General features: G+C 38.5%; 3 protein-coding genes across 8 annotated transcripts in view; 2 read left to right on the top strand and 1 right to left on the bottom strand.

Moving 5' to 3' along the window:
• The window catches only part of LOC143017846 (dystrobrevin beta-like), a 436897-nt gene that overhangs the window by 7553 nt on the left and 406844 nt on the right, over nt 1-22500 (top strand). For all 6 annotated transcript variants that reach the window (XM_076172805.1, XM_076172802.1, XM_076172806.1 and 3 more), the window contains exon 2: nt 17075-17155. The gene's annotated coding sequence lies outside the window, so the exon portion shown is untranslated. The remainder of the gene's footprint in view (nt 1-17074; nt 17156-22500) is intronic.
• Nucleotides 3648-16387, bottom strand: LOC143017962 (uncharacterized). The gene is made up of 2 exons (XM_076172999.1): nt 15865-16387; nt 3648-3748 (listed from the first exon to the last, which is right to left on the bottom strand). The coding sequence occupies exons 1-2, from the start codon at nt 16340-16342 to the stop codon at nt 3648-3650; spliced, it is 579 nt and encodes a 192-aa protein (XP_076029114.1). The 5' UTR covers nt 16343-16387.
• LOC143017963 (uncharacterized) lies at nt 17901-20035 on the top strand. The gene is made up of 3 exons (XM_076173000.1): nt 17901-18048; nt 18844-19656; nt 19782-20035. Exons 1-3 carry the CDS (start codon nt 17901-17903, stop codon nt 20033-20035), a joined length of 1215 nt encoding a protein of 404 aa, XP_076029115.1.

Raw genomic sequence — 22500 nt, forward strand, 5'->3', positions numbered from 1 at the left:
TAAAAGTCTTTCCTGTTATTTTCTTTATATGACTGGCAATAGATCATCCCTGAGTATAATCCCTGAATCCTTGTCCTTCTTTGCCTTTGCTAGTAATTTCTCATTTTATAATATTTCATCAGTCTATTTGGTTTATTAATTTTCTTACTTTGCTCAAATTCCAATATTTTACATTTCTTTGTATCAGAAATTATTTTTCCACATCTGGCTTTATTCATAAATCCTAATCATAGTCTTTCTGTTGTAGTATGCAGTCCTCATTATTTTTCACTTCCTACATGATGTTGACATCATCTGCAAATAAGTTTGTATAACTATTCCTTTCATATAATCTATATATAATAGGAACATTACAGCTGCCAGAATTGAACCTTGTAGTACTCTGCTAGTCACTCCTCTCCAGTCTGACTTTTCATCTTTCAATAATGTTCTCATGTGTCTTTCATTTATAAAGTCTTTTACCCATTTCTGTGTATTCCCATTAAGACACAATTTCTAACTTCCATATCAGTTTGTTGTATGGGGCTTTGCCAAATGCCTCATTCAAACATACATACATACATACATACATACATACATACATACAAAGATCACAAGATCATAAATGGTAGTAGAACACATATTAGAAAAAGCAAGCAAGTTTGCAAGGAGTGAACATTACAATAAGAAATGGATAAAAAGAGAAATGAGTGTTGAGGAATTAGAAAAAGAAAAGACACTAAAAGATGAAGCTAAGGAAAAAATGTGAAGAGAACGGAGACCAAAAGCAAGGAATTCTATTGGAGGGTAATCAACATGAGACTGAGAAAATGGTACATCAGATTGGGTGAAGCAAAAAAAAAAAAAAAGGAGAAAGAAAAAAATTAAAAGTGGCCTATACTAACATTGGTGGATTAATTTCAGGACTGAATGAACTAAATGATTAACCTGTTAGAAGAAAAACCAGACATAATGGGCATTGTGGAGACAAAATTAAGGGTTCAATACCACCCATTAATGTTGGACAAATGTTATACAATTACATACGTATACCAAGGCATTTTCCCCCTTACAAGGGGGGTAGCCAAGAAGGAAAAGGCATAAAATCATTCCCACTCATTCCATCCCTGAATGCACTCCACACCCCTCCACCCTCCCTCTTATCTTAGCACCTCCTGGATGACGGGTCATCCCTGCACCTTGTCCACTGCCCTGGGTCAGAAGCAGTGTTGCAAGACACAGCACATCCACAGCAAGGCTGCTTCATTAAATCGGCGACCCCCCTTCTCCGTCCCCCCATGCATAAAAGGAGAAGATGGGGAGAAATCCCTTCGGGCTGCATCAAGTTTTGCTCACACATACTACCTCATCCCCCATCCACCCGCCCATTCCACCTCATGCATCACAACATCATTTATATACAACCATTCTCCATTCACCCCTGTCTTCTGTCCTCTCCCGTCCTTCCTCAACAGACATTCCCCTCTTCCCCAAAGCCCCCTTCACCCCATCCATCCACCTCATCCTAGGATGTCCCCTCATGTTCACTCCCTCCACATCTGCCTTCCATACCTCTTTTACTAGTCTTTCTTCACTCATTCTTTCCATTTGTCCAAACCATCCTAATACTCTTTCATCAACCCTATCTCCCAACTCCCTTTCCACCCCTGTTCTCCTCCTCACCTCCTCATTTCTCACTCTATCTAGCCTAGTAACCCCCATCATACTTCTCAGACACCTCATCTCAAACACATTCAAACTCCTCTCTTCCTCTCTTATGTTCCATGTTTCTGCTCCATACAGTGCTGTTGGCACAATCACTCCTTCATACAGTCTCCTCTTAGCATCCATTCCCAAATGTCTATTCCTCATTACACTTTTTAATCCACCAAGGCATTTACTCGCTTCTCTCAATCTACATTCTACCTCCACCTCCACTCCACCTTTTCCTGCCACATTTGCACCCAAGTATCTAAAACTATCCACTTCCTCCAGTCACTCTCCCTTAATGCTCACTTCCAGTCTACTGCCACTTTCACCCCTTGTACATCTCATCACCTTACTTTTACCCAGATTTGTCTTCAGCTTTCTTCTTTCACACACTCTCCCAAACTCTGTCACCAACTTCCTCAATCCCTCCTCCGATCCTGCCACAAGCGCAGTGTCGTCTGCAAAGAACAGCTGGCTCACCTCCCACTTTTCTCCATTTTCTTTAATCATCTCCAATCCCTGACCCACTACCCTTGCATTTACCTCTTGCACCACCCCATCCATGTATAAGTTGAACAGCCAGGGCGACATAACGCATCCATGACGAAGTCCCACCTTTACCTCGAATCACTCACTCTCTCCATTTCTAATCCTGACACAAGCTCTACTACTGGATTAAAAACAGAAACAAGAAACAGGGAGAAGGAATCATGTTCTTGGCCGAAAAAAACTTGAATGTGACTAAAATTATGGAGGGCAAAAGCAATGCAGAACTGATCATGATAAAAGTCAAAGACAAAGACATGAAAAGTAGAAAGTTTGTGGTGATTTATGTGCCTTCAAAAACAAGCGCTTGGAGAGAGAATAAGCACATGAAAATGCTTAAAGATACAAGGCATTCATTAAGTGAGATACTATTGGGTGGAGGTCACCTGGTAATTATGGGGGACTTAAACTGCAAAGAAATTTGTTGGAAGGAAATGACAGTGAAAGGCAGAGAAGACTTGTGGGGTAATGTATTACTGGACATGACCATGGAATATACTGTACCAGATAAAAGTGATGGCTGGGTGGGGCGGGAGGAAAAGAATTTTGCCCGTTTTATAATCATACCCATAGGAGATAATATTGCATTCGGACAAAAGTGATGGCTGAGCTGTGTGTGTAGGATAGTCTGAGTCGCGTGGCAGCACAAAATGGCGGTTAGTGTGCATCTAACTGTTGTGGGAAGAGGATTGCTGCAGTGAGTGCTCGTAGAATTTTCTCTCCAGTGCATCACATTTTTACCACTCCAGGTATCCCTATGACCCTAATATGATCTCTAGGAGGGAATATTCATGTGAAGCAGTTGCTCAGATAATTACTTTAAAGGAATATGGCCTACAAACCAAGTAAATAGTGCAGCAAATTGGTGCTAGTAAGAGAACAGTGCACTGGTGGGTTGCCAGATTTTATGAGGAGGGAGGGAACAACCTGCCATCTTCAAAATCAAGGTCTGGTAGGCCTAAGAAGACTTTAGGTCGGGCCCACAATATTTTGAAACGTTCTTTGGAATCTAAGAACCACAGCCAAGAAAATCAAGCAGGACAACCCAGATCTGTTTGGTGGTGTGTCTGTGAGGACAGTACTCTGCTGCATCAAGGACCTGAATTACAAGAGGTGCGGCCCTGTGAAGGAACCCATCACTGCCACCAATTTGGTGCACTATTTACTTGGTTTGCAGGCCAGATTCCTTTAAAGCAGTTATCTGAGCAACTGCTTCATGTGAATATTCCCTCCGAGAGGTCATATTAGGGTCGTAGTGATGCCTGGAGAGGTAAAAATGCGACACATCAGAGAGAAAATTCTACGAGCACTCACTGCAGCAATCCTCTTCCCACAACAGCTAGATGCACACTAAACGCCATTTTGTGCTGCCACATGACTCAGACTATCCTACAGTACACACAGCCCGGCCATCACTTTTGTCCAAATTCAATACTATCTCCTATGGGTATGGTTATAAAATGGGCAAAATTCTTGTCCTCCTGCCCCACCTGGCCATCACTTTTGTCTGGTACTGTACAGTGACACAGTGGGTCAGTGAAAACACCAGATACTGAAGTAATGAGGAACTGTCGAGGCTGGATTTAGTATTTACAACAGAACATGAAATTGTGGATAAAATTGAATACAAGACACCACTTGGAAAGAGTGACCATATACTTATAGAGACTGAACTAAAGGAAGATATATATGGAGAGAAATGAAAAGTATAGGAAAGGAAGATTGATGTACAACAAAACAGACTTTAGAATATTAAATAAATTCTTTCAGAATGCAAATTTGGAAAAATTCTACATGGAAGAGACAAAAGTGGAAGAGAAATGGGAGGTTTTGATGGATGAATATAATGAAGGAGTGAATAGGCATGTACCATACATACATATATATATACATATATAAATATATATATATATAAATATAATATATATATATAATATATATATATATGTATATATGTATATATATATATGTATATATATATATATATGCAAAATAACCACAGGAGAAGGGAAACTTGTAGACAGTAAGTACTTTCGTATTTTACGTCTTCAGACTGAAGATGTAGTATATGAAAGTACTTACTGTCTACAAGTTTCCCTTCTTTACCTAGTATTTACCTAGTTGTATTTTGCGGGAAGGGGAGCTATGCTCGTGTTGTCCCGCCATTGTATCTCTCAGTGTCTAGTTTGCTTTTAAACTCGTGAATGGTTTTTGCGCTTACTATTTCATTATCCAGTTTGTTCCAAGTGTCTAAAACTCTATGTGGAAAACTGTTCTTCTTCAGTTCTCTTCTATAGCTATGTTTTCTTAATTTCATTCTCATGTGGTTATTTTGCAATACCAATGTTATAGGTCAGAGGTCTCGAGAGCCTGCAAAAGCCAGCCATTCCTATCTTGTTTCTTTATACAGTGGGCCCACTGTATATCACACAATGATTAAGTATTTTGCATTTGCACTCACTAATTATAAAAAATGTAATTATCAAGCTATAAAAGAAAATAGAATCACCCACTTGCAGAGATGCTGGAGTAGTATTCCAGTGAGCTCCAGCAGCACCGCACCCCCCCGTATCTCAAAGTTCTTTTCCTCTTCTTGTTCTTATATATGCTTGTCTGTTTCTTTTGTTTATGACTTTTCTTTCTTCTCTGAATATTTTATATTTAAGGAACCATTTCCTCAGTTTCTGGTGTATTACTTGCTAACAAAAAGCTATCCTCTCCTTAATTATCCTCTTTTTTTATTTTCCTGTGTTTTCTTCTCTTCCTTTGCATCCTTTCTTAACTAAACATACTTGAATAAGTCAACTATTGCTAGTTCCCATATCTTATCTATTGATTCATTAACTATGGCCTACCAACTTCACACCAAGAAGAAAGTGCAGATTAACCCCCCCTCCCCCCAAAAAAAGGGAGTCCCTAGAGTGTAATATGCTATTCAATCTCTTCATAAGTAATCTTCCAAACTCAGAACCAGAATTCAATACCAAAGTTCTTTCTTATGCATATGACCAAACAATGATAACCTAGCATAGTAACTACAAAATCACCACCAAAAACACCCAAGCCTATATTAACATATCAGAACAATGGATCAGAAATTATAGAATGGAGACTTCACCCAAGAAATCAGCATTAACATTGCTCACTTCAGACATCCTGAATAAAAACTGCCATACAGTAGAATTAAATTATTAAACTCATCCATTGGAAAAGAACCCCACAATTCTAGACCTTACATTTGATATTCATATGAACTTCAGCCCATATGTCAAAGATCTGGCCTTGGACAACAGAAAGGAACTAATAATTGTCTTCAAGTAATTCATAAGAACTACTTACAATGCTTTCACAGTATGGTTCTCAGCTATCAGCAAAAGGAACACAAATAACTTATAAATATTTCAGGATAAAGCACAGTGATGTACCAGGATGCACAGGTTGCAACAAAACCACCCCACTCAGACTGCACACTGAAACTAAATTCTCCCCACAGAGTATCATATGAAGAGGATATTTACCTAGTTGTATTTACCTAGTTGTATTTTACGGGAAGAGAGCTATGCTCGCAGTGACCCACTTTTGTATCTTTCAGTATCCAGTTTGATCTTAAATTTTTGTATCGTTTTTGCATTCACTGTTTCCTCATTCAGTTTGTTCCAGATATCTATCACTCTGTGAGGGAAGCTATTTTTTTCAGATCTCTTCTGTAACTATACTTTTTAAGTTTATTTTCATGTCCTCTTGTTTTTCACCTATCCTACTTTGGTAAATTATCTCAATCAAGGACTTCCATCCTTTTCATAATTCTGTAGATGGTTAGTAGATCTCCTCTTTCTCTTCTTTGTTTCAGGGTTGGTAGTTTGAGTTTGTCCAATCTTTGTATGTCAATTTGGAGAGTGTTGGTGACATCTATGTTATTGCTCTTTGAATTCTTTCTAATTTTTTTTATGTTCTTTTTAGTACCAGGTGTCCATAGTGTCACAGTACTGTATACAAAGGATTACAAAGGCGGAGCATGCCGACAGGAGACCTTTTGATCCATATCAATGTAACTAATATTTTCTTTACCATTTCTTCATCCATGTAGTCAAAGGCCACTTTCATTGGTCTTGATAGATTGAAAGGGGACATATTATTCATAATAATAACTTCTAAGTCCTTCTCTTTTTCCACTTTTTTAATTTCTTCCTCTCCCAATGTATATGATCCCACTATTCTTTTTTTGCTTCTTCCAAATTCCATTATACTACACTTCTTAATGTTGAATTCCATCTCCCACTTCCTACTCCATTCCCATACATACTTTATTGAGATCACTCTGCAGTGACTCATAATCTTCTTTTGTGTTCACTTTTTTCAACATTTTTGCATCATCTGCGAAGAAGCTCATATAACTTTCAATTCCTTCATCCATATCATTAATATACATATAGCAAACATTATTGGGGCCAAAACTGTTCCTTGTGGAACTCCACTAATCACCTCATCCCAATTGGAATGTTTATCTCTTATCACCACTCTCATTTTTCTTTCATGCAAGAAGTCTTTCATCCACTTCAGCAGTTTGCCCTGTATTCCTCCTGCAGTTTCTAATTTCTTTAGCAATTTCTTATGAGGCACCTCATCAAAAGCTTTTTTTCAGGTCTAGAAATGCACAATCAGCCCATCTATCTCTTTCCTGTATTATATCTATTAGTCTTGAATAGAAACACATCAAGTTTGTGACACATGATCTTCCTTGTTTAAATCCAAACTGCCTCGGATTTAGTACATTGTTTTTTTCCAAATGCTTTAGCCATCTAATTTGGATGATTCTTTCACAAATTTTAGCTACTGTACTTATGAGAGAGACTGGTCTATAGTTTGTAGGGTCTTCTTTGTTTCCCCCTTTATATACTGGTACTATATTTGCTCTTTTCCAATCTTCTGGAACTTTTCCTTCTTTCAATGAACTACTTATTAGACTATGTATTTTGTCTGTTAGTTTGTTCCTGCATTCTCTCAAAATCCAGTTTGCCATTTCATCTGGACCATGCTATTTTCTGACATCGAGATTATTCAAGTGATTCATTATTTCATTCCTTATTACTTCTATCTCTTTCATAGGGGGGGACTTTCCCCTCCCACTCGACATCTCTAAGTTGTATGTTCTCCCTCGTAAACACTGATTTAAAATGTTTGTTCATAATTTCTGCCATTTCTATTTCCTCTGTGTATTCTATTCCTCCTTGTCGTAGTTTCACTAATTCTTGTTTGTTTTTCAGTTTGTTGTTTACAAATCTATAAAATAGTTTTGGTTGATCTTTACATTTTTCTATGACATCCTTTTTGTATTTTCTCTTTCCTTCTGTGCACACTTGTACATATTGGTTTCTATAACCAGTACAATATATATTTTCCATTTTTCGTTTTTTTTTTCTTTTTTCCATTTTACCCAAGCTTTATCCCTTTTGTCCTTTAACTCCCTACATCTTTTGTTGTACCAACATTTTACATATCCTTTTTCTTGCTTTTGTCTTGGAACATACTTTTTCACTCCTTTATAAATTTTTGTCAAAATATTCCATTTCTCTTCTACTGTTGTTTCCTCCTTGTGTATCCTTTCCCAGTTTGTTTTTTGAAAGAATTCCCTTATTTTACCAAAATTTGTAATTCCATACATCCATCTTTCCTTTCTATATCGTTCATTTTATTCCATGTATTTTTCCTCATTTAATTCCAGTTCAAGCAAAATGTGGTCACTTTTACTTATTGGCGTCTTATATTCGATCTTGTCCACTATTTTGGGTTCTGATGTGATTATTAGGTCCAGTCTCGATGGTTCTTACTCATTATACCTAGTATTCTCTTGTATCCATTGTATGTTCTATAATCATATGAAGTAGTACATTTCCCCATAGGTCGTCTCCACCCTTCACTGTCATCTCTTCCTAGCAGATTTCTTTACAATTAAAGTCACTCATTATAACTATTCCCCCATCTTCTATTATCTTACTTAGTGTTATCTTTGTGTCTTCTAAGATACTTTTGTGTTCTCTCTCTTCCCACCCCCTGTTTTAGGAGGCACATAATTTACTACAAACTTCCTGTTCTTCCCATCCCTGTCCTCCACTTCCATCATAATCATCTCTACTCTATTCTTTCCATATGTGACATTCCTCACATTTATATCCTTCTTATTCAGGAACATAACTCCACCTCCTTGTTTTACCTCTCTGTTTCCAATCCAATAATTATATGCACCATGTCCTACACTGTTGGGTGGTAGTGGACCTTTCAATTTTGTCTCTACAATTCCCATTATGTCCGGTTCTTTTTTCATCAGGAAATCATTCAGTTCGTTCAAGCCTGTTATTAATCCATTTATATTTGTGTAAGACACTCTTAATTTTCGCTAATTCCATTGTGTTTTCTGTTTCCTTTCCATTTTTCTCTGCTATGAACCATTTCCTCACTTTCATATCCACTACTCTCCAATAGAATTTCTCTTTTTCTTACTCTGTTCTTTTCTAGTTTTTTCCTTAGCTTCTAGTCTTTTTGTTTTCTCATCCTCTCTTTCCTCTTTATTCATTTATCTTTTTATCCATACTTGTTTATATTGTTCACTGGCAGTTAGTTTACCTGTTTTTGCTAAGATATTCTCTGCTGTCGTTTGTGACCCGAATTTGATCTTAATTGGTCTAGTCTTATCTGTATTGTATTTCCCTATTCTATATATTTCTTAAATTTCCTTCCCTGTTTCTTGTCCATCTTCTTGAACTACTTCAAATATCTTGTTTACCTTTTCCTTTTCCTCTTGTGGTTCTATTTGGATTATACTTCTCTTCCATCCCTAATATAATTATACATTTCTTTTTGTCCACTAAGTCTCTTACTATATTCTCCTTTTCTCTCATAACTTTAATAACGGTGTCCTTAGTTTGTTCTTTCATCTGTTGTGTCACTATATCTCCAAATACAATTTTGTTGTTGTCTTGGACTTTTCTCCAACCCTGTGCTTCATTTGCTATGGACTCTTTATTTTCTTTATTCTTCTTTAATTCCTCATTCTCATATTTTACCTCTTTTAACTGTCTTTTTAATTCTTCTATTTCTTTAGTTAGGTTTTGATTCTTCCTCTTTAGTTCTTCCAGTTTATCAATTCTTTGGGTAAGCTGTGATAATTGGTCAAACCTAACCTCCCATTCTTCGTTCATTTTTTTCTTTTTTTTTCTTTTTTTTTTTTAATTTCTCCTCTAGATTTACTAGTCGGGGGAGGGTGTCACCTCCTCCCTCATTAAATCCATAAAAGCAGTTATCTTCTTTTTCCATTGAGCTGCTATTATTTATATTTCTGCTTTTGACACCTCTACTTCCTTGTTCCTCGCCTGTGTATTCTGCCCCCCGTTTGTTTACACTTCTCCTAAGATCCGAGGCCCATTCGTCCCCTTTCTCATTTCCTTCAATTTTCCTCAATAATCCCTCTCTCCTCTTTCCTCACCTTCCCGCTACACTACGAGCTTTCCCTCTTCCCTACTAATACAACAAGGTACTCCCTTGTTGATATCCACGAAAATTGTACTTCTTTTCCGGAGTTCCAATCTTCGCCGTGTGTCCGACGTACGTGTGTGTGTGTGTGTGCATATATATATATATATATATATATATATATGTATATATATATATATATTATATATATATATATATATATGTATATATATATATGTATATATATATATATATATATATATATATATATATATATATATATATAGTATACATGGGTGCAGGTTCTCTTTAATGCAAACTGAGTTAAACACCACAGCATTATCACATTTATTAATTTTCTTTGTAATGTTTTCAATTCTCCTCACTAATGTTCTGACTTTGGGAGGATGAGCATAAACAAGCTGTCCAAATTTATCCATTTTAATAACACACAAGTTGACATTTCAACTTCAAGGAGTCATTCTCAAACTAATAAATTAAAAAGAGAAAAAAATCACAGAATGAACAAGTCAATGTGTTTCCATATACCTTATAAATAATAATTTTTCAGCACAAAGGAGCAACTGCAAATGGTGGTTTTCTATAAGAACCCTTGCATTTGCTCCTTCGTGCTGAAAAATAATTTTTTCGGCAAGCCTGGGACTCTGTCAATAACTAATGTTGTGTACAAATTTAACTGTAATTTGGAGACTGCACACTCCACGAATGTGTATACATTGGGTGATTTGTAGTCTCAGTCATCGCCTAATGCTTAACCTCCAACAGGGAGTGATTAGAAGTAATTTTCAGAATGAGCACCAGTCTTCCCTTGATAGAGCAACCATTGTTAACAACACTGAAGTAGTTACCCAATGTAATGATATTAGAGAATTAAAAATGTTAGAAGCTATGTATATTAGGGAATGGGCTCCTACCATTAATATTCAGTCTAATATGGTAACGGCCATTCCCTTATTCAATAGCTCTTCAAGACATGTGAGAACTAATCCTACCAATAGTGGGATTGTGTCCGCCCCTCTTGCATTGCCTACTGCCCCGACTCCCCCTCCCCCGCCTCTGAGATCAGCTCGGGTCAGGTCGGCGGCCCACACACTAATATAAGTCTTTCTATGTCACCTTAGAACTTGTTTATAAAGTATATGGAAATGCGTCATCATGTTCATTCTGTGAAAATGTAGTTGTTCTGTGCCTGTTTGATTGTGTTGATTTGAAATTTATTATTTTGAGAATGACTCCTTGAAGTCAAAATGTCAACTTGTGTGTTATCAAATTGGATAACTTTGGACAGCTCGTTTATGCTCATCCTCCCAAAGTCAGAAGCATAGTGAGGAGAATTAAAATCATTAGAAAGAAAATTAACAATTGTGATAATGCTGTGGTATTTACCTAGTTGTATTTTGCGGGAATAGAGCTAATTCGTAAATACACAAAGTCGAGGAAATATATTGACTATCAAAAGAAAAAGGAATACTAATTCCTACAAAAGGCTTACGTAGATATACGATGTCGATAAATTCTACGACTTATAAATCAAAATCTATGTCCAGGAAAGGTAGAAAATTAAGTATAAGGCCATGCAAAGAAAGAAAGGAGCAAGAAGGGACTTTGTAAAAGAACAGAGACGATCTAGCCCAGGGGTTCCCAAACTTTTCAGCTCATCGACCCCTCTAGTAAAGTTTAAGATTTTCTATAGACCCCCAAACTATTAATTCACGAATTATGTCATTTTATTATTATTATTATTATTATTGTTATTGGTGTTGTTATTGTTATTAATGCTAATTATATTATTATCATAGTTGTGTGGTGCCAAACACGCAGTATTATTATCCTTATTGTTATTGTTATTATTACTATTATTATTTTCATTATTGTTATTGTTATAGTTCTAGTTATCAATAGTGTTATTATCATCATTTTGATCCGTTATAAAAGGTCTAAATGACAACATTCATCAAGGCGACGGCGTTCCAATAATGATACAGATACTTTCACATACACATAAACATAAGTGTTTTAGAATAAATATTTATGTTATATATTCTTTATTATGTTACAATAAGAACTATTCAAGCCATTAATATTACACAAGCTCGTCATCTTGATATTCATTCACGATGTGGTTATATGTGAGATTCTCCCTACATGCACAGAATGGGGAGGATTTTCGACTTAGAATGAACTGACATGTTTTTTCTTTAAGTTTAGATATTGGTTGGTTGGTTATTCTCACTCTTTCAGTACGGAAAGAGAACAGGATCATTTCATGCTAACCATTTAATTTTAAAGACTGCCTTTCGACCCCATAGGAATCTACTGACCCCCTTTCAACCCCATGGATGGTTTCATCAACCCCTAGCAATCTACTGACTCCCTTTCGACCCCTTGGCTATTTGTCGACCCCTTGGATGGTCTTATCGACCCCTGGGGGTCGATATCGACCACCTTGGGAACCCTGAATCTGAATCTCTAGGAAAGACCACCTCGCTTGCGCGGGATCGGTTTTTGTGGGAGGGGAAGAATGTCTGTAGGAAAATGAAAAGATAGTAGCGTATAAAAGAGGGCTATTGCCACCGGGCGAATTGCGAGCCATTAGGGGTTTATTGGTGGTCGTGGCTCGGGAGAAATGAACCGGGAGCTTGGAGGGCAGCGCTTGACGCCGGGGTTAGGATTAGGATCACCAACGAAAGTTTAGAAAATGGTAGGAGGCGTAGTAGTAGAGAAAGGTGGAAAAACGGAAAAATCTTTAGTGGGAGGTAAACTGAAATGAGAAGATGTAGTAGAAGAGAAAGTTAGAAAGGAAGCGAATTTTAGTCGAAGAAAAAGTAAGTGTAGATGTTTGTGCGTGTGTTGTGGCACTGTTCGTGAGAGGTGTATGTGTGTATCTTACGAGAAGTGAGTTGAGTTCACTTCCCGCGTGTAGAGGGCGGTCCTGATAAGCCACAGGTGGGGCGAGCGTAGCCTGTTTTTCCCCAGGGTTTGGGTTTAAAGTCCTGTAGAGCTGATCCAGTGGCGGTGCGAGGGGGGGGGGGCAGACGGACGGTGCACACCCGCCTGCCGACGTCAACGAAGATATCGGTCCGTAACCAGACCGGTAGCGGCAAAGGAGATAACTCCTCGCCACCACCGCTGGCGAGCGCGTTCCTGATGAGCCACAGGTGGGGCGAGCGTTGCCTGTTTATCCCCAGGTTGGGTTTGGGTTCCAGAAGAGTTGAATCAGTGGCGGTGCTAGGGAGGGGCAGACGGGCGGGTGTTGTATGGTCTCTTTCCTTCTAATCACAACTCTGGGAACCCTTGATCTAGACAGTTACACGACTAGTATATATACTTTCCCGCAAGCCAACAAAAAAGCTGCCAAATGTCGCCAGAGGCAATGAACATCATAGATTTAGAATATATCCATGGACATGTTCTTTACAAAAATGGCCATACAAATAATGTATAATAACGTTACCTTGTCAATCTTAGATACAAGAAGAAACTTAAAGGTTTTTATATTAAAGTCTATAAATACATACGTAAATGGAAACTGGAACACTGTTGCCAAAAACTACGCTCCCACGCAATTCTTGGTCAGAACGCGCGCGCACAGGTGCAGTCTTGCTTTCCCACACTAATGCAGGCGATATCCGAAAACCAAAAAAAAATTGCAATTTCCCAAATATTACGTAAATCAGTTCCTAAGATTGACAAGATAGGTCCATAAGATAATACACATACATAAATCCTTATGCAATGAATGGAACACGTTGACAAAGCAAAAGAAGAAATAAATACGTATATAAAGGTAGCAGTACTAAATTTAACTTTCTCGTACGTCGCGCTGACGGTTGCGAGCAAGGCTCTCGCAATGAGGAAGATCGTGGGAAAGCCGGCATATCTCACACCTTACCAAAGTCTACATAAGTACACACGAGTATATAGACCTATATTCACGTATATACGTAAATATCAATTCTTGACGTTCGACGGGTCTATAGTCGTAACTGTTTATATATATATATATATATATATATATATATGTATGTATATATATATTTATATATATATGTAATATATATATTTGAGAAATTCGCTAGTGAACAGCGACACCAATCGTGCGCTACTGTCAAGGAGATTGTCTGATAGTATATATTTATATATATATATATATATATATATATATATATATATATATATATAGATAGATAGATAGATAGATATATGACTGAAGGTGGATGAAGCAGACGAGGAGTAATGAGAGAATTTCACACTTTAACGTTTCGACCCGCAGGGTCTTGATCACAAAGCTTTGTGATCAGCTTTGTGCTTTGTGATCAGCTTTGTGATCAAGACCCTGCGGGTCGAAACGTAGCGTGAAATTCTCTCATTACTCCTCGTCTGCTTCTTCCACCTTCAGTCTTATTTGTCGTAATATAGTCAATATATATATATATATATATATATATATATATATATATATATATATATATATATATATATATATATATATAATAATAATAATAATAATAATAATAATAATAATAATCTGTTTATTGGGTATAGCAGCATCATTCTTGAAAATATACATCCTACAAGAGTATAACATTATGAAACTATGACATTGAAAAGATGTTTACAAGTATTAAAAAAAAGTAAGCTAAGGAATAGGTGTGTAGTACAACAATGTTAATTCTTGTTGATTAAGTCCACAAATATCGGCATGGGGCTCTTATACCGATCGGTGCGTGCTCTGATCGGCTTGATGGTATTATGATGTCGCACCTGCAGCCGTGGTCGTGGTACCTGTGGAGGTAACAGGTTCCGTTGTCGAGGATGTTTAACTAGGGTGACCGCAAACGACCTCAGACTCTGAAGATAGAAGTCAGCAAGGATAGGTAGTCATAGTGTGGTGAGAGCGTGTTGATAGGTGGTGTATTCTTTGCCAAGGATTGTGCGACAGGCTGTTTTCTGCACTTTATCCAGCTGTCGCTGCTACGTGATTGTGAGTGAGGAGGCCCAGGAGGGTGATGTGTACATCAACTTGGGTAAAATGAAGGAAGTGTAGATGGTCTTGAGATCTTCAGCCTGAGCCCCTAATGAACTCAGTCGACGCAGCATATACAGCTTGTAGAAGGCTGCCCTGACGGTGTTGGCGGTGTTCTCCTTCCAGGTCAACTTATTGTCGATGGTTATCTCCAGCAGCTTAGTTGACTGGACTACTTGTAGGGGTTGGCCGTCATTGTCAGCAGGAGAGGAGGGAGAACGTCATTGAAGGTGTGGAAGTGCATTACCACAGTTTGCTTGTGGTTGATGGAGACTGTTGTGCACTGTGCATGTGTGTAGCTTGTCCAGCGTGTCCTGCAGTGGGTCGTATTTCAGGTCAGTGTTGGTCACAGGGATCCCCACCGTGCAGTCATCAACATATCTCCACCTGTGCGGTGTGTCTCCCAGGGCATCGTTGATGAGTATCAGGAAACACAGTGGCCCCATTCTTGTTCCCTGTGGTACCCCACAGGATAGGTACTGGACTGCAGAGACGTGTCCCTGATATCTGACAGCTTGACAACGGTCCGTCAGGAAGTCAGATAGCCAAGCCATCAAGGAGGTAGGAAGGCCAAGGTGGATGGCTTTGGTGATGATAGTGGTATGGTCAACAAGGTCGAAGGGTTTCATGAAGCCAATGAACGCCACTGCAAGTGAAGTCTTGCGCTGGTCGAGATTTCTATAAAGTCAAGGAAGCTAATAAGATAGTGGAGGATGTTTTCACGTTAACAAACTGCTGGGGATCAATGAATTTCCTGATTTTGGAGTATGCCCACTCGAAGGCAAAATATTCACAAATAAGACTAGGAATGGGAGTGATAGTAATGGTTCTGAGATCACTAAAGGATTGGGGATTGGATAATTTGGGGATGAGAGTAACGAAGCCTGTCTTCCAATCCGTGGGACATTTGCTCTGCTTAAGTGAGGCATTGATTATTGAACAGATCGGGATGGCAAGTTCGCGAACAAATTCACGATCAATCTTGATGGGTAAATCTACGGATGTAGAGGACCGCTTTGACTTGATGCTGGCGAACTTATTGGCAACCTGAAAAACATTTACTGTGGGGGGTGGGGGGAGTGAAGGGGAGGAAAGCAGGGAGGAGAGGTCAATACGGGGCAGCGTTTGACAGATGGATGCAAAGTGATCATTTATTTGCTCAGCCGCAAGGTCTGGTGAAAATTGTGATAGGAGGGGGATGTCAGATGCCTGCCTCATACCACACAAGCTTTTGACCCTGTTAAACCACAGGCTGCTGTTCTGCTGTAAGTGCTTGATCTTGTTGGGGTAGTACATTTTCTTGGCTCTTTTGATTTCCCTTATGACTTTGTTCCGGAGTTGTCTAAAAAGGTTGATGTCAGTGTAAAAAGCTTTAGCACGCTGTTGAATCAGTCTCTTAATCCTGGGAGTGATCCATGGGGCATCGGCTGGGTGTGTCCGCGTCTGTTTCAAAGGGAAGTAACGATGGAAGGCCTGCGTAATTATATTGATATAGATGTCCCACTTCTCCTGAACTCCCTCCACTGCGAGCACCTCTGTCCATGGATGTTGAGTAATCCATTGTCCAAATTCACGCAAGTGTGAGTCGGGCATGGGCCTGTGAAAGCGAGTGGTGGTGCTGTGTGCCAACGAAGTGGTGCTGGCCGGCGACCACAGGATGGAAGTGTGGGTGGACCGACCAATTGGGGGGAGGAGGGGGGAGGTACAGTTCACTCATGTCACTTAGAATGAGGTCAAGCGTGTTGACGCCATGTGTGGGGAAGTTGACGTGTTGTGATATATGTAGATGTTCTTGAATATCACTGGTGTTTAACTCATTGAAACCCCCACATAGAACCAACATATGAATAAATGTAAGAATAAAAAATATGGGATATTAGAAATTTTGGTCTTGTAATACTCAATTTGGTGAATATACACGTACGCCTACATTGAAATTATTGCATGCATGCACATGCACACATGTACCAATGACAGATACCTGGGCCCAAGATATCTTTCAACTTTTTCACATTTTCACATATGGAGAACATACAAGTAGCGACTGTTTCCTTCCACCTTTCACTTTCAGCCAATGGCATAGAAACAGTCCCACATTAATACAACACAGACAACAGGTCAAAGTTTCTTCCCAGAGGAATCTGTGGGAGGGCCTGACGAACGTTGCTAGGCTGCAAGATTTCCATCTAGTAAAAGTTGAGGGAGTTATTAACATACATATATGCCTCACATTCATATTGATTTACTATAAAGTGAGTTCGAATTTGGTCTGCTGAACTATGGCCTTGACAGGTGCATTACCCATTCCCTCTTCAATCTTTTCAGGTCCTCAGCCTACTTGCACAGCTACAAGAATGGTCAGTAGCTCATCATAAGGAGGAGCTGTGTCTGGGGTCATCAGAGGAGGTAGGTGTCTTGTTACTACTTCATTTTCAAAATTCTCTTCCTGATTAGTTTATCTTCTTTCAAGTGACAGCTTACCTGAATAAAAATTCTGGTTTTTAGAATATACCACAGAACCTTCATTATAACATTACATTATTCACTATGCACAAAAACACACAAACCACATACACACAATTTTGAAAGATTGAAGAGAAAGGGGTGATATGGTTACAGTATTCAGGTCACAAAAGGGAATAGATTGCACCAACAGAAGAGATCTTCTAATTAAAGATGGGAGGACTTTAAAAGGTCATGAGAGCAAATTAAGAAAGACCACATGTCGAAAGGATGTGAAGAAATACGGTTTCCATATAGATGCATAAATACCTAGAATAGCTTAGGAAGTGACATAGCCAAAGGTCAAACAATACACGAGTTCAAATCTAAATATGATAATTGGAAATCAGTGATATAAATTAAGTTGGAACAATTCATGAATTTAGGGTTAGGTATGCTAAAAATTTAGAGAATAGGAGACGTGACCCAACGAGTATTGCTCCTTTTCCTGTATACTATAATTAGGTAAGTACAATTAGGTAAACACACATACACAGTAAACATCTCTTCGTTTGTACTCCGTAGAAGAGGAAAATTCTTGAATATACAACGAAAGAAGGAAGCCTGGTTTGCATTGAGTGGGAGGGGGAGCAATTGTGGGTACCCACAATGAAGTCTCTGCAGTGCTAGTTTGACGAAATAAGAAAAAATGCAGGAAAGCAACGATAAGTTTGAATCGAAAGATGACTCGACAGCAGAGACATCTAGGGACGCCACGCCGAAGTGCAATGTAAACAGGCATTTTAAAACACCAACGATAAAACGGATATATGATGAAGAATCGTTTTCAGGCTTTGGTAAGTACGAGAGAAGAAATTTAAGTCGAATCTTAGACATAGAAAGGGAAATGAGTAAAAATAGAAAATGGTGGGAGAACGAAGTCATGGAACTAAGGAAAGAAATTGTAGAATTAATGGATTGCTTAGCCCAAGCTAACATCGAGATTTCCGACCTAAGAAAAACAAACTCAGAACTAAGAACCGAACTTAAGGTAATGAAAAATTATATAATAGAGGTTAAGCGTGAAAATGAAAAGAGGAAAATTAATTATACTACCAATAGTGAAAACTTAAAAAAGAGGTAAATAACAAAACACAAGAAATGACTGAAAGAAGGAAAGTACGCAAAGATTAAGAAATGAAAGGAAAACATAGAAAATGAAGAAATTACCTATAAAGAGAACCGCATGCTAAGCCTCGGAATGGACGGAACGTACAGCATCGACCTAGGGATGAAAATGACTCACGAGATAGAAAACCACGGATCAATATGAAGCTAGCTACCCTCAATGTCGGAACTTTGAGAGATAAAGAAGAAAAACTTGTTGATTTAATGTGTGAGAGACACTGGGATATAATTGGTCTGGCAGAAACCTGCACTAAAAAACATGGGAAAAAGACACTATATGAAAACTTTGTGTTGACTCATAGTGGTACAGAAGAAGGAAAATACTGAGTCGGTTTTATGGGTGACGCCTGATTTAGGAAATCGAATCATGGACGTTAAATATGTCAGTAACAGAATAATAGGAATTACATTAAAGCTGAAATATAAAAAATGAAATCTGATACAAGTTTATGCCCCGCAACAAGGAAGAAATGTTGATGAGAAGGAAGAATTTTATGAATCGTTACAAGCCACAATAGATTCATACCCTCAGAAGGAAAATCTAATAGTGTTGGGTGACCTGAATGGACATGTAGGTGTAAATAGGCATGGCATAGAGGATATAATCGGTGCTTTTGGAATTGGTGATTCAAACCCAGATGGAGAAAGGATTGTTGAGTTCTGCATTAGAAACCAGATGGCAATAATGAACACCTTTTTTAATCATAGGCCAGAACACAAATGGACCTGGTACCGCTGGAATGCAGAAAGAGAAGAATATAGTCAAAAATCCATGATTGACCTTGTATTGACAAGTCGTAAGAGTTTGGTGCACGATGTCAAGGCATTCCCATCCTTGTCGTTGGATTCTGACCATCGTGTAGTAGTATGTAAAATTAATCATCAGCCTCCTCCGATTCTTAAAAGACCCTGTAAACAAAGAATCAAAGTTGAAAGACTGCAAGAAGAAGCAGTTAAGAGAGACCTAGAAGCGAGACTAAGTAATATTCAATTACCTGAAAGAGAAACTACCTTGGAAACGATGTGGCAAGAAGTTAAAGGGGATTTATTGAAGATCGCAGAGGAAGTAGTTGGTGTCAAGTGGATAGGAGGTACTAAGAAGAAAAGGTCTGCATACTGGACAGAGGAGGTAAGAGAAGCCGTAGCTAATAAAAATAGAGCTTTCAGGCATTGGCTCAAAGTACGTACTGAAGAGAGTCGGCAAAGATATGTAAATTTAAGGAACACAGCCAAAACAGTTCAAAATAGGGCTAGAGATAACGTCTGGAGGAATATAGGTGAGGACTTGCAAAATGACGTTGAAGGAACAAGAAAATTACTTTTTTCTATGGCCAAGTCTTATAGGAAGGGGGTAACGAACAGCAGTTATCTGTTAAGAATACTACAGGAGAATTACTAACAGAACCAGAGAGGGTGGATGAAAGATGGGAGGAATATTTCAGGAACCTCTTGAATGCCCCAGAAAATGGAGGAACAGCAGAAGTGGAAGAAGAAGAAATAGAGTTTGATGAGCAATTCACGGGAAACATGGTAGATAGGATTACGGTATCAGATGTTAAAGATACTCTATTGAAAATGCGTAGCAATAAAGCTACTGGATATTTAAGTTTAGGGGGATGGCAGCAATTAATATACTCGCTAGACTATTCAATGTAGCATGGGATGCTGGAGAAATACCACAAGACTGGAGTAAAGCTGTGGTACACCCCGTCTTCAAAAAAGGTGACAGAACGAATTGCTCAAACTACAGAGGTATAGCTCTGCTTTCACATATAGGAAAAATTATGAGAGAATTCTTGAGAAGAAATTACGAAGTATAGTGGAAGATGTATTACATGAAGCCCAGCACGGATTTAGACCAGGTCGCGGGACGACGGATTTGGTTTCTGCCCTAAAAATTATCATGGAAAAATCCTGGGAATGGGACATAAGAAGCATGTGGCTTTATTAGATCTAGAAAAAGTATTCGATAGAGTACCCAAGCAGATGTTATGGAGGGCGATGAGGAAAGCTGAATATTAGATTCCCCCAAAACTGGAAAGAACAATTTAAAGCTTGTATGTCAGCAACAAAACATTAGTGAACCTGCAGTCCAGTTTAATTTATCATTGCAATTTCCACAACAGTCCTGCTGTGCGCAAATAAAACACTACTTTGTCAATAAGGAAACAATCATTGGCCAAGAGATTTGTCACCGTTTAACTAAATGTTGTTGAGTCTGCAGTGATGTATAAGCACCTGGCGCTGCGTGTTGTATTTCGTGCAGTGTATGAGGGTATCTGGTCGTTTCGCTACCAACCATTTCACTACATTGTTCGGCAGGCTTATAAAGTAACTTTCTTTTCTCTACATGGCCAGTTCGCTACCAGCCATTTCGCTACATTGTTCGGTCGCTTCGCTACATTGTTTCGGTCGTTTCCTTACATTGTTCGGTCGTTTCGCTTCATTTCGCTACATTGTTCGGTCGTTTCGCTTATTGTTTCGGTCGTTTCGCTACATTTTTCGATTGTTTCGCTACATTTCGCTACATTGTTCGTTCGTTTCGCTACATTGTTTCGGTCGTTTCGCTACATTTTTCGGTCGTTTCGCTACATTGTTTCGGTCGTCTTGCTACATTGTTCCATCGTTTCGTTACATTTCGCTACACTTTTTTTTTATCGCGTTTGAGATACGAATATGATAAAAAATGCGATGTGTCCAAATTCATAAAGTAACTTTGTAGGCGACAGAAGTAGATTTTGCCTAATGAGTCGATTTGGCGATAGATAAAATTGTTTTTATCAGGCCTTGTTTTATGCAGTCGTCAGGAATATTATCCGGCAGATAATTATAAAACAGTGACTTATCATGCACATTACCAGAGCTGGGAGCGTTCCTCGGTGCGTTCCGCTTTAGTTTGGCCACGGTTAGCGCTCCCAAACTATTAAAGCAATATAGTTGCCGGTATAGTATTTGGCCTACGAAATTTTTCTTTGGTATAGTATGTGGGCTACCGTACTTCTATTTGGATATGAACCTGTCTCTTAAGCTTTAATAGTTTAGGAGCGCTAACCACGGCCAAACTAAAGCGGAACGCAGCGAAGGACGCGCCCAGCTCTGCACATTACCATTAGAATGCCCGTTCATTTCAGGCACATGACATACTACTATATATGTCACGTGCGTGAAATGAACAGTAGAAATGAACAAATAATAAGATTCCCTTCATAGATACAGTGATGTGGGCAAATTTGTCAAGTATTCGAAAAAAAGGGACATCTTTCTGAATTACACCATGTTAAAAAAAACCTGTTCCTGGCTTGGAATCACTTTCCTTGTGTTACTTAGGTCCCAAATAAATAAGTAAAAAAAAAAAAAAAAAATGCTATTAAACAGTTATAAGTTTGAGTTTGTAAAAAATCAAGGATAGTCACTCGCATTCGACCTAATAGAAATTATAGGATTGCTGTAAAAGTAATTGATGTTATATTTTCAAATGCAGTTGTTGGTGCAATTTGGTGCTAGATTTTTTTTCTTCAAAATTTGATGACTATAGCCTGAATTAGCGTGTTTATAATTTATACTTTCAGATCTATATGATCCATATTTTCTGATTGCATATATTTCAATGCGGGAAGTACATAAAGAAGAGAGGCAAAACATTCTCTTTGGAAACGTCGGTGAAGGTTTATGAAGCCTACCGGAAGGACCAGGACAAGCCCTGGGTCTCTCACTACTGTTGTGAATAGCAGCTGGTGCAGAATCTGGTAAAGGATTTTGGCGCCATGGGATGCAAGATGTCCCTTAAACTTCATACACTAGATGCTTACCTGGACAAATTCAAGGACAATATGGGAACCTAATCAGAAGAACAGGGCGAACAATTCCACCAAGATGTGAAGGAGATAGAGCGGAGGTACCAAGGCCACTACAATGAGAAAATTATGGGATACTTTATCTAGGGGCTGGTGCGGGAGTGTGACCTGGACTGCAATCGCAAATCTAGGAAATCCAGTTATTTCTGACGTGTTTAAGTTGCTTTATAACTGTCATTTGCTTTTACTTATTTGTTTTGGATAAGCTTGTGTCATGATATAGATATATAGTCTGTTGATTTAGTTAGATAAATTTAGACTTTTTTT

The sequence above is a fragment of the Oratosquilla oratoria genome, chromosome 33 (assembly GCF_046742065.1).
Source record: "Oratosquilla oratoria isolate Oo_2021 chromosome 33, ASM4674206v1, whole genome shotgun sequence".
NCBI lineage: Eukaryota > Metazoa > Arthropoda > Malacostraca > Stomatopoda > Squillidae > Oratosquilla > Oratosquilla oratoria.

What these genes read in the sequence shown, in the direction of transcription:
- LOC143017962 (XM_076172999.1), bottom strand. Translation starts at nt 16,342, where the DNA reads ATGCCCGACTCACACTTGCGTGAATTTGGACAATGGATTACTCAACAT. An exon ending in CATCTGTCAAACGCTGCCCC is followed by an intron (nt 3,749 to 15,864) that starts GTATTGACCTCT and finishes GTCACTGTACAG; the next exon opens with TACCAGACAAAAGTGATGGC.
- LOC143017963 (XM_076173000.1), top strand. Translation starts at nt 17,901, where the DNA reads ATGCAGGAAAGCAACGATAAGTTTGAATCGAAAGATGACTCGACAGCA. An exon ending in AGAATCGTTTTCAGGCTTTG is followed by an intron (nt 18,049 to 18,843) that starts GTAAGTACGAGA and finishes CCCCGCAACAAG; the next exon opens with GAAGAAATGTTGATGAGAAG. An exon ending in TAACGTCTGGAGGAATATAG is followed by an intron (nt 19,657 to 19,781) that starts GTGAGGACTTGC and finishes AATTACTAACAG; the next exon opens with AACCAGAGAGGGTGGATGAA.